Raw genomic sequence first — 13327 nt, 5'->3', positions numbered from 1 at the left:
AGGAGCATTTATGGCTCCTGACTTTCATAGTTATAGGGTTCTAACCAGATGGGAACAGTAGTGGTAGTAAAAATGATCATAATTGTTTGATTTGGTATATAACAAGAGAAAATCTGCAATACTCAGTGAGGCAGGAGATCGAAAGCTATACCACCAAATCTGTATGGGAGAGCAGCTTGCATCTAGCAATTGAGTGAAATTTTGATTTGAGGTTAATTATTGATTCAAGGGGGAGATCTTAACTTTCTGTTCTAACACAAGTAACATGTCTGGCAATTGGAAAAGAGGAGCAGAACGTAAGGCATACTATATCTTTGAATGTAATGGAAATTCTTTAGGAGAAAGATTGAATGGTGAAATGGTAAAAAGCCAAGAACTTTCTGAAGTTGTTCAAATTTATCATGACTAAATTTGGATATTACTGCTTTGCCTCCAGCAGGTGAGCCTAGATGAGTAAAGCTAGATTTTTCTCACTATATAAAGGTTTTCTAGGATGATTCTGGATATATAAAATTGACATTTTTATGATTGAGGGTAAGCCCAGTAATTGGAGTAAGATCAGAAATGATATGTGGAATTTTTTAATTAATCTAATGCACCTGAACTGTCCCATTATTTAAGTACCATATGTTTTAAATGACATTTTATTTGTTGATGTGTCTATGAGCAGCATTTACATAAGCGGTGAAGGTAATAACAGTTTGCGTCCATTATTTTTGAAGTGGTTAGGGGGGTAGGCGTTCAAGAGGGCGGTTAGCCAAGACAGATATATAACTGGAATATTCAGGGAATGTGTTGCCGAAGGAAGGATTGCTGCATTCTCTCTTAGGATAATTAAATATATTATTAAAATCCAATTTTTTTAAAAAAGTTGCTAGATTGTTGTAGCAGATGTCGTGTAATATTATATATAGCCTTGCACCCTATGAGAATATTAAAGCCTAATTAATAGGGTAATAAAATATTTGAGAGTTTTCATTTTAACCGCCAGAAAATAATTTTGGAAATGATTGATCGGAAGATAGACCCAATAGCGCTAGAACTAATACTTCCTTCCTTTTTGGATAGCAGTAAGGCGAGCACTATATATTAAGCGTATGAAACTTAAAAAAAAATTAAGAGATATTAAGCTGTGGTGACACAAAATAGATGGCTTTGTTAGATCCCTGAGCTAAATTACTCAGAAACCATATAAACCTTTAGCCAAGTCATTGCCTAAAAAGTTATTTTTGTTTGAAGGAGAGTATAGATGAGTGAGAATGAAGATTACTTTTTTTCCCATTCTTTAAATTATCGATGATATTATTGAGAGAAGAAACAAGATTAAGTAATTTTTCAGCTGTTAAAATGCGAGTACCACGGCGTATTCTTGAGATTTTAGATGAGTGTAGGCAACATCACCATGAGCGGAGGGTGAAAGAGGGAGGAGTAGGTAAAGTTTGCTTCCAATTTTTTTTAAGGGTTTAAGGGTACGCATTTAAGAGGGGTTAGCTAGAGCTAGTATAAATTTATTGGGAGGTTATCTATTAAATTATTAGAATAGGGCAAAATATATTGCTATAAAAATTATTCAATTCAATGATATAGCTAAAAATCTACCAAATTTATATATTGCATATACAAATCATTATTTTTCAAGTGGATCTGGATAATTTTCTGTTATCTTTTTAATGTAATTTAAAAGGGTTAGACATTCTATAAACATCCTCATATTCATGCCAAACAATATACTATAATAATGCATTACATTCATTTTAAATGAGGTTTTTTTAAATTATTCGTATTCTAAATAATAACTCTTTTACATTCATTTTTAATAATTTAGAGTATTGATAATTTTAAAATATATGAAGGGAGTACCATTATATGATACATAATATTGGAATTTTTTTAGGGGGGTAGGTATAGGTTTTTCAAGGGGATTTGCTTCCAATGAATATCTTTTCATGTATACCCTGAGTATGAGTGATATATGCTATTATTGAAAGAAGCAACAAATTTAAATAAATTTTCAGTTCCTAGTATACGAGTACCACGGGTTATCCTTGAGTTTATTGACAAGATGGATTAGCGGATATTATTTTTTTCCCAAATTTAATAGTTTTTCAAAATCTATAAGTTAGAAATTCTATCAAATAACTCATTTCACACTTTATATTTAAAAAAAAAATTTAATTGCAAATATTCCGTGGAAGGAATACTTTTCTTTTACCTAAAGATTGTAATAACCTTTTTAAAAAAAATATTGATTATTAGAATTAGATAATTTGTTGAGTAAAAATATTATTATTGATAAGAAATTACTTATTACAAAAATGTTAGTTACTAATATATGTATAAATAAGTATATTTTTTAATTTGAAATTAATAGATATATATTTAAGTTATATTATTTCAAAAAGAGGTAAAAATGATGATACCTTTTACGAAATAGTATCGTGTATTCTTATTTTTTGCTAAACTTATTTTTTACTTAACCTCTAGAAGATAACATTTTTATTTCTTACTTAATTTAACCTAGCGAAAAAGATATTTTAGTTTATTCAAATTTTATAATATATATATATAGATCGAAAGAAATTTATATTTTAACTTTTATTTTCTTTAGATATGTAAAAATAAACTTGTCTGAAGTTTTAAATTTTGTGTACCACTTTTAGTGCCCCGGTTGAAAAAACTCTTGCTCTTTCATTTTTTATAATGATGAGATGAACATTTTAAAAGTAAAATAAATATAAAATAGAATAGAATAAAATAAAATAAAACTAACTTTCCATAAAAGGTAAATAACATGATCTAGAATAAAATGGTCTTAGTATATTCCAACATATATATATAATAGCAAAAAAAATTTTCTTATTTTATTTATTAAACATGTTCACATTTTAAATACCATAATCTATATATCCCGTTTATTATTCGAAACGGTATCTATTCATGTCATGATATTGAGTACTACAGGATTCCAAACTGTGGGAATGTCTTTTTTTGTTTTCAAACCTTAAAGGAAACGTTGAAATACTAGACGGAAAATTTTACATATACAAGGAGTATAAATTTTTACAATTAATTTGCGCCTTCTTTAAAATTTGAATTAATGTGTATTATTTATTCTAAAATTTATTAAACGCTGTACAAAATTATTTTTTTGTAAAATCAAATAAATAGATTGCGAAATCATCTATTATAATAATCCTCAAAAAACGTCAATCAATGTTAGTCAATAGTGTTCTTTTAAAATATATTTGTCCAATAAAAATGATCATAGCGTAATCGGTTCAATAGTAATCATCTTACAAACTCAACATTCATTCAGTTTAGCTACCTGATGGAAGATTTAAAGATGGTACGCAAATATCTAGATTTCAGACTGACATTAGGGTAAATTACTGTCAATTAGTGGATCAGGTGTCATCATACTTCTTTTATTAAAAGGACCTAGACAGTAGGGTAGTAGGGTAAATTTTATTGCAAACAGTGGATGCAAATTCACTGCACTGGATATGCCCCCTTTTGGGTGGTGGAAGCCACTTAATTGCGTGTTTCCGCAGTGAAGGGCAAGACAAGCTACCAGTTCTAACACATTTTACCATGTATGTCTCTAGGAATTTAGGAGTAAAACAATTAATAAAATGTTCTCGAGATTTGTTATCAAAGCATTTTTAAAGTAGACTTTGATAATATCCATGTTAGGAAGAGGATTCTGAATATAATACGAATGGCATGCTATTTTGACTTCTCCCTTAACACTCAATCCTAATTGCTATGTATACTTAATAAATGACTCTGAATTTTGAACCATAGCAATTATTTTTGTTAATAATCTTCTAAATAGCCAATTGCAATGGGATGAATACCATCATATAGTTTTTGTGACACAATCAGGTTGACCTCATATTTGATTCAGATCTATGTTAGGAGGTCTTTGTTTAAAAGTTATGAAGGTCTTAAAAGCATTTAAATGATTTTTTGAGATAAGAGAATTTTTTATATGAAATTCTTGTGTATATTTGATAGTTCCACATCACTTAATTATATAAAATACCATGATATATTTCTTAAAAAATCATCTTTATTATTATTCTAAAACTGGAGATAGAATAAATACCAAATTTTATTATAAGAAATATTATTCTATTCTCCAAACAACTTCTCTTTAATCCAAAAATTTTATATAATAATAATTACTATTTATTTTAAAAATTTTAATATATTTTAATGGAATGAATAAAAATTATGGTAATATTATTTTTCTTTAAATAATATCAAAATATATTCTTTTTAATTATTTGTTTTTTGAACCAGTAATATCAGGATCTTTATCATCAGTTAAAAAACTCTTAATTCAATACTTGAAAATGTTTTAAAGAATCAGAATAATATATTTTTATCAGTAAGAAAAAATAGGGATATAGAATAATCTAATACTAGCTATAATTTATTTATAAGTTAAAATTCTTAGATTATTTTATGTAAATAGATTATATATTCTTTAAAAATCAATCAATCAAAAGAAAATATTTTTGACAATAACGGGGATAGAATAATCTCTAACTCAGGTGACAAAATATTTTAATGAGGGATGCCAGGTATAATATATTTACTAATGTGCCTGGGTCAGGAGAGGGTTTTTGATAAAAAGCCTAAAATTTTTTCATTTAAATTTAGCCTATTAAACTGTTCCTAACTTAAAAATATATTGCATTTTTTTCTTCTAATAATAATAAATGTCAGTATTGCAAACAAAGTGATTGCCTAAATACGCTTAAATATTGTTTATTTATTCATTTAAAACAATAAGTTAAATTTTTGGATATAGGCGTGGGCAAAATTTTTGAAACTTATGATGATCTTGGGTTTGAATATTTTATTAAATATGGACTGGTCCTGCAAATTATTTTTACAGCTGACCTGGGCTGGAGGCTAATGAAAATCAAGGCCCGTGAACGTGAAGGTCTCTAATTTCAATAACTAAAATATTTCATTTTCCATCTGACTTTATTTGAACTTAAAGGAATAATCAAATCACAGATATGCTTTATTTAAATCATTTGCAAAAAATTTCTGATAATTTACTAGATTCAAGAAATTGTTGTACACAAGGAAATAAAGAAAGCCATTGTGAAATGTATATATGGAGGAAATATTAATCCATTTTTATCTTAGCATAAATAACAAAAAAAATAATGCTTATTGTGACCTTTCCCTTTACATATATTTTAGGGATTTTTTAAGTACCCGTTATCAAAAATGATAGCCTGTCAAGAATGACGAGGAATCAGATTTTCTTCTTTATTCAATGATAGATGAGTAATAAATTTTACCCTTATTTGATGATGAATGAATCAGAAATTTTCCTATCTTATGAGATGTGATTCAGAAATCTATATTTATTTAGATGAAGAGTTATTCTAAAATTTTCCATTATTTTTTATAAATTATGTTTATGGAGTATATGGTTAGTATTTTAATTTATGTGCACAATAAAAAATCTTTTAAATTGAATTTTTATTCATTTGTATTTGTAATTTATAATATAAAAAATATATTTTTGCTAGATGAGTTTTGTATAAAAATAGGAAAATTTATTATTCATCCATCATTAAATAAATAAGAAAATTCTGATTCCCCGTCATTCTTGACGGGCTATCAGCTAGTTTCTTATAAAATTAATTAAATTATGGACGACAAACTGATAGCAGTTTCAAACCTACCAACCACACAAATTTCTCAAACAAGGGGTCATGACTGATTTATATAAGGATTGGATAATTCAATATTTTTCTATAAGCATATCATCTGATTCTGCTAAGGTTAATTTACTTCTTAAACTTATCAGATTATGTGTACGCTAAAATCAGATCTATATATTATAACCTTGAATTTAAGGACTATAATTTTATAATTAAAAAAATTAAACTATTTAGTACCGAATTTTAACGTAAACGACTACATTGTACTTTTTAATAACGCTGTACAAGGCAAAGACGAGACCTTTCTTAATATGTCTCTATGTATATATAAATAACGCTGTACAAGGCAAAGACGAGACCCTTCTTGATTGGTCTCTATGTATATCTAAATTTAACCGACAATGCTTCAGTAATAATCACCGTATAAAAGAGCAACTTAGGGTATCTAGCTTAAATGATAATAAACATAGAATAAATAAGGATGATAACTTAACTTTAGAATAAATGTTACTGTTAGGAAGAAAATTTGATAGCATTAATGTCAAACCAGATAATGATATTATAAATTATGTGAGCAATGATAAAAAGTTTAATAAAAATATAGGTATATATACTAGAAATACTGTTGATAATAAACATAATTATTTAGATTTTAGTAGTAACAACACGTTTAAATTTACACGTAATCAAAAAAATTTGATAATACTCCTAGATATAATTGTAGCAATGAGAATAACAATTACAATAGATTTAATCGATTTGACTATAATGATAATTTTAGAAACAATTTTAGGCAAAATTATGATAACAGATATAACAATAATAATAATGATAGGAACAAATATTATAACAATAATTTTAGAGGTTATAACAGTAATTCTAGAGATTATATCAACAATTTTAGGTCATGACAACAATTTTAGAGGCTATTATTACAAAAATAATAATTATCAATCCTACCAGAATAAAAATTAAAGGCAGTATGATAATAATTCAAATAACTACGGTAGAAACAGCACGTGGTGTGATAATTTAGAGAAAACAAATTCAATACGATGACCAAAATCGATATAACAACAATAATTGCAATATGAACATCGAAGAAATTGTTGAAGACAAAATCGACATCGCCAAAGACAACAATGATAATGATTTTAATGTTAACATCTTGACTGAGAACGCTTACAATGATGATGACAGTGCTTTTATGGCTACTCTGAAATTAATAATATTACTACCACATTGAAAATTGATACGGGATCAAGATATACTATTATACCTTGTGCCATAGCTAAGAAATTGGCATATCAGAAATTAAAAAATCTAAACTACAATTAACAGCTTATGATGGTAATCAAATCAAAGTAATTTGTACAATTCCGATCAACGTAAATTATGATGGCATCACAAAGATTGTTGAATCAAGAATAAATCACTATTAGACGTTCTTGGATCAACGCTTTCAAAAATATCTTGAATAAGTTCAGAGCAAAAATTTATATAAATTATGATGATAAAATTAAAAAACTGATCAAAAACTGCGAATCCAAAATAACTAACAGTCCAATTAACAAAGCAAATGGCAACCTATATTTAATGATAGACGCCTAAACTTAGATTATACCAGCAAGGCGTATACTCTATAAAAAATGGATGTTGTGGGTAAAGAACTTAATAGATGGATACAGAAAAAATCATCTAGCCGGTATAATAATTTCGATAGGCAAGTCCCATATCTGCCATTGAGAATGATGGGAGCATTAGGCTTTGTGCTGATTTTAAAGACACAATTATTCTAGCTCTAGAGGATTTTAAATATCCCTTCCAAGAAAAAATGATTTAGCTAAATTTTCGAGAGGAAAGAAATTTACCAAGGTAGATTTTAAAAACGTGTTTCTACAGATTCTCATTGACAAAAGCTGCAAAAATATTTTAACAATATCCATGCACAAGGTCTACTACCAATTTACCAGACTTCCTTTTGGGCTAAAGTAAAGACTTCATCTGCAATTTTTCAACAAATTATGGATCAAATGTTTGGTATTATGAAAGATGTCATATTTTACATCGATGATTTACTTATAACTGAAAATAACGACGAAGCTCATTTAAACTCATTAAAAAAGTTTTTGAAAAAATTACGTTATATGGTTTATTACCTAATTTTGCCAAATATAAAAACATTGAATTGGAAAAGTATAATTAAAGATTGTCTTTACAAGAACAACAAAATCATAATTCCATTAAGTATGAGAAAAAACGTACTCAAACATTAAATGAAAGTCATTTGGGAGCAGAAAAAATTAAATCCTTAGCCAAAGATTATATGTGGTGTTCCGGTATGAATTATGATGTAAGATGAAATTAAAAAGTTGTGAGATTGTAATACACATTTTGGACAATCCTAAAAATATACAAAAACCATGGGTTTTGGCAACTAAACCATTTGAAAGGATACATATAGATTATGGGCATCCGTTTTTCAGAAAAAATTGGTTAATAATAGTCGATGCCTATAGTAAATATCCAATTATTGTCCTGTCATACAACAGAAATTACATTAAAAATTTTATTACAACCATGGAATATCTTAAACTATAGTCACTGATAATGGTACTAATTTCACAAGTAATCTTTTCGAGAAATTTTGGTGATTATGACATAAAATATATACTGACCTCCGCATACCACCAGCAGTCTAATAGCCAGGTGGAACGTATGATGAGAACGTTTAAGATGCACATGAAAAGAAATATAAAGAGTGATTTAGATACTTCACTTGATAAATTCTTATTCAATTATAGAAACACACCAAATAATACAACAGGAGTTGCACCTTCCAAAAGAATGTTTAATCGCCATATTAGAATTCGATGGGAATTAAAACCGTTAGGGGAAAAGGAAGATAAAGATAACGTAATACTATCACGTAATAGAATTATGAATTTAGGAGAGGAGACTTTATTTGGCATAATATACAAGGAGATGATAAATGGGATAAAGGAATGATCATACACAATGATGGAGGACAGAAAGGGTATAGTAATGAGACACTTAGACCAGTTAAGAAAAAGTAGATGTTATAATATGTTTTTAAATCATGATATTAACTCTAAGAATTCTTTTAAGGAGGGAAGTGTGGACACAAAAAATATTATAAACAAAAACATATTAACACCAATTTCTAGACCTATAAGAATAAAACAAAAACCTGTTTACTTAAAAGTTATGTAACTTAAAATATAAAATAAATATTTAACACTAAAACACGAAAATAAAATAAACATTAAAAATATGATATAATAATCTTATTGATTTATCATTCCAACATTCGATTATTCAATTTATTCAATTCAATTCCATATATTATTCCGATTATTCATTTATTCTTATCCAATTCGATCAATTCTTATTATTCCTAATTATTCATAATGTATTGATGTTGATAATTTATTTTGAAAAATTGGTAATAATAAGAAGGGAGTACGACAAACAAGCTAACATGACAAAATTATGATTGATGAAAACAACTTATGATAAGGATAACAAGTTAACGATTGGACAAATCAATATACAAACTCAAAAACGATTTGGACAAACCTACGTACAAACTCAAAAACGATTTGGACAAACCAACGTATAAAAATCAATGGCAATACATACAAACCAACGATAACGAATATGATTTATGCAACAACTAGAACGGCCAAAACGATAAATCAGTGATAGCAAAACTTCTTACAAGTGGGAAAATGTTATGAAATAATAGTATTTGTAAATTCTTATTTTTCGTTAACCTTATTTTTGTACTTAACCACGCGAAGATAACATTTTTATTTCTTACTTATTTTAACCTCGCTAAAAAGATATTTTATTTTATATTTTTCGTATTCAAATTTTATATATATCGAAAGAAATTACTTTTTTTTAGATATATAAAAATAAACTGTCTGAAGTTTTACATTTGTGAATAACTTTACAATAACGTTTTTATAAAAATATTAATAAGAGAGAAACTTAATTTTATAATTGTAAAAAAAACGGTAAATAATAAACTTCTTGTAAAATTGATAGGAGAACGAGAGATATTTTATTCTAAGTTTAGGAGTATCACCGCTGATGGCGATATCCTTTAAATAATTTGCTATGATAATCTTTTTCTCTTTTTAAAAAAACTAATATAAAAATTTACGAATAATATAGTAAATGAATATTTACTATTTCTTTTAAATGTAATAAATATAATAAATCTTCTGGAATTTAATATATCTTTACATATAGGGCGTTTTTCACTAATTCCAAACTATATATTTATAAATTTCCCTCATATAGGTTGTCTAATATATTTTAGCCGAAAATGTCATACTTCTAACGACTTTTTATCAAGAATTAAGAAATGAGGCTTTTTGACCCTAGTAGGAGGATGCCGTTGGAATCGACTCGGCACGAAACTCCCACAAGAATTGCGTCTTTCCTGTCCGTAGGAAGGCGCCATTTGATATTTTTAAAGAATAAAAATAAAGAACACTATATACTATTCTCCGACTATAATTTCCTTAATTTTATATTTCCCCAATTAAAATAAAGAATAGAAGACATTATTTTAATATTTCATCATAATTTCCTCCGGCTATTTACATTTTTCATGTAATGCCACGAATTTCATATTTCTCCAATTAGAATACAGAATAGAATATAAATAATTTATACAAAAATTCTCATGAACATCTCCCCATTATTATCGATAAATTACTTATTATGATTCCATAATTTATAATATAATCTCCTAAAGATTATTTGGATATCCTGAAATTATTTCTTCTACAAATAAAATTTTGACCTGATAATATCAGCGATAAAATAGTACTAAGATATTCTAGAATAATTTTATACAATAATTAAAAAATTTTCCAGCGAATACCAGTAATGCATAACATATATAATATCGTAGTAACGAAATAATAATTTTGATGAAATTTAATTCTTCCCTATAATATCTTTAGTAATTTAGCATTTAATTTCTTACAAAGAAAGAATATCAATGAAGAAAGGCATAGATAATATAGTAGTTACGGAAATGATTTTGATAAAAATCAAATTGTTCTCAATAATATCTTTGGATAATATAGCGCCATAATAAAAACTCTTGTAGAATTCAAGATATTTTATTTTAAATTTTGGAGTATCTCATCGCGCTGATGGCAATATCATTTAAATAATTTGCGAATACTCTTTTTCTCCTTTTAGAATAAATTCAAACATAAAAATTAATGAATAATAAATTAATAATCTTTACAACTTCTTTTAAACGTAATAAATATAATCAATCCGTTCGAAATTAATACATCTGTTAAAATAAATCATTTTGTCAAATACAATATATGTAAATATAATGGAAACTACAACAGTTAATATGGCAAACAAATTTTTTATAATTTAGAATTTCTAAACAGCCTATCAGTGAAATAATTCGTTGATATACTTTAAATAGCATAAAAAAAATTATATTAGAATAGAAATGTAACGGAGCAAAAAGGACAATAATATGAAACCCAAATTTAAATGAACATTGTTCCTTCTTTTCTTATATGAAACCTATATTTGTAGCTAGGTTATCATGGACAACCAATTATTACAATCAGGAAACATAACTCTTTTGAACATTTCCAAGAACCAGTTGAGGTCGGACTCTTGGTGAAATATAAATTTTCACTCCTCACTCCTAACTCATGGTAAAGGCTTTTTTAAACGATGTTCTTAATTCAACTTAGTACATTCTGATTGGTTAATAATAATAAGTGATCACTTTAATATTCCATTTTCTTTATAAGAAATATTTCTATTGATGTAGTCAGATGTATTGGGAGAAGGTACAAGAGGGCTATCCACGAGAATAATTTAATCTGCCCGATATTATTACAGATTTTTAAAATAATGGAGTAAGATCTAGAGCATCATTAGCACACTCATTTTTATACAAAAAGAGAAGTAAAAACAGGCACAAATTAAGGATTAAATATTTCCATAAGTTAAAGAATTAAATATTGGCATAAATTTCAAAATTTATTTTTTCTTATTTTCGATTATCACAAAACTTTCTTAATTTAACTTAAAACTTATTAGATCAATTCTGTCCGTATCCGGGTTGAAGACCAATTAGAAATAATTAAAGGGCAACACATTGGTATAGGTTTCAGAATTTCCCCCTCAAGTTGCTCTGCCAACATCAACTTTTGTTATTTTACATAGTACTCTAACGGTTGATTCTGAATGTATTCCCAGGTTTAAGATAATCTAGGCATTTGAAACATATTGTATAAGTTACAGCATTTTCTCTCCAAGTCATTTTTTAACTTCATAGACCTATGAGTGAGAGAATTAAAATGATTTATTGTTTTTTCCTTCTCATTCTAAGATATATATTATAACTTTGTTAATTTTTATGTTTCATTCAAAATAGAGAAATTCTAAAAAAATTATTTATTTTATTTTAACATAAGCAGAAGCCTCAAAATTTTTCTAAATATAGAATTTAGGAAAACATTAAAAAAATAAAAACGCATTATTGTACATAAGAAAAAATAACAAATAATCCTAAATTCTAATTTTTATTGAAGTAAACACATATTACAACAACTTCATAATATTTGATTTAAATAAAAAAAAAATATGAATAAAACAAAAAAAGATAATATAGTTAATTTTTCTATGACATCATTATATGTAATATTAATATATAGTTTATTTATTTGACAAAGATATAGTACATGGAATTTTGGGATGGTATAATTATATTTTAAATGTAAACGAATTTAATGTAATGTTATAAAAGACATTTGGTATAAAAAAAATGAGGTCAGACTTCAGCTCTATAAATTGTCCTTTTATATTATTTTAATTATTGGGAAAGAAAGGTCTCAAATATTTTTCAACAATAAATCATTTCAATTTTTTTCTTATTTGTGTGGCCAATGATTCCGAGGTCTTAAATCGTCTGTAATAAATAACAAGTATATAAATATAATTATAACAATAAAATATGTGGGTAAATCATTTAAAAAAATTTGCTAAAACCGGTTTTGGCGTATATTCTATAGTACTATTAAAAGATAGTATGGGGTTTATTAAATATATTTTTGCTTTTAATATCAGCTTTCTTGTTTCAATGAGAAATTTTTGGAAATTAGATTAAAATCAAATTATTAGCGAAGGTGTTGAGATTAGATAAGTGTTTAAAAATAAAAAAAGCTAAACTAATTAATTCTTTTTAAAATTAAACTATAGGTTAAAGATTGCAATAAAAAGATTCTAAAGCTCGTAATATATTATTAAACTCTCCAATATTCTTATTCTTAAAAATGTATAAAATTTTCTAAAGAGAAGCTATTAAATGGAGTAAATAAAAAAGATTTAGATAGTTCATTCTAAAATCAAATTATCAGTTTCCGTCATATAATTTGCAAAATCCAAGTTTGGCAAATTTATATTGATTGAGGAGAATACATGGATAGCTGCTGGTATTTATAATAAGCACAGCCTAACTCTGATAGCTTTCCAAAATTAAAAATCATATTCGTATTCTGTAGTTCAATCTCACAACTGTATCAATGGAGAGCATACAAGATAAAGATAAA

General features: G+C 26.5%; 1 protein-coding gene across 1 annotated transcript in view; it reads right to left on the bottom strand.

Annotated features, from left to right (window-relative positions):
- Window positions 1-12452: 12452 nt before the first annotated feature.
- The window catches only part of LOC135927588 (sister chromatid cohesion protein PDS5 homolog A-like), a 41419-nt gene continuing 40544 nt past the window's right edge, over window positions 12453-13327 (bottom strand). The window contains exon 31 of the mRNA XM_065463673.1: window positions 12453-12687. Within this exon, the coding sequence (XP_065319745.1) occupies window positions 12633-12687 (55 nt within the window). The 3' untranslated portion in view covers window positions 12453-12632. The remainder of the gene's footprint in view (window positions 12688-13327) is intronic.

This window comes from Gordionus sp. m RMFG-2023, chromosome 3, assembly GCF_954871325.1.
Source record: "Gordionus sp. m RMFG-2023 chromosome 3, tfGorSpeb1-WG-v2, whole genome shotgun sequence".
Taxonomy (NCBI): domain Eukaryota; kingdom Metazoa; phylum Nematomorpha; class Gordioida; order Chordodea; family Parachordodidae; genus Gordionus; species Gordionus sp. m RMFG-2023.
Note: the sequence above shows the minus strand (reverse complement) of the source record. Positions and strands in the feature narration are given on the sequence as shown.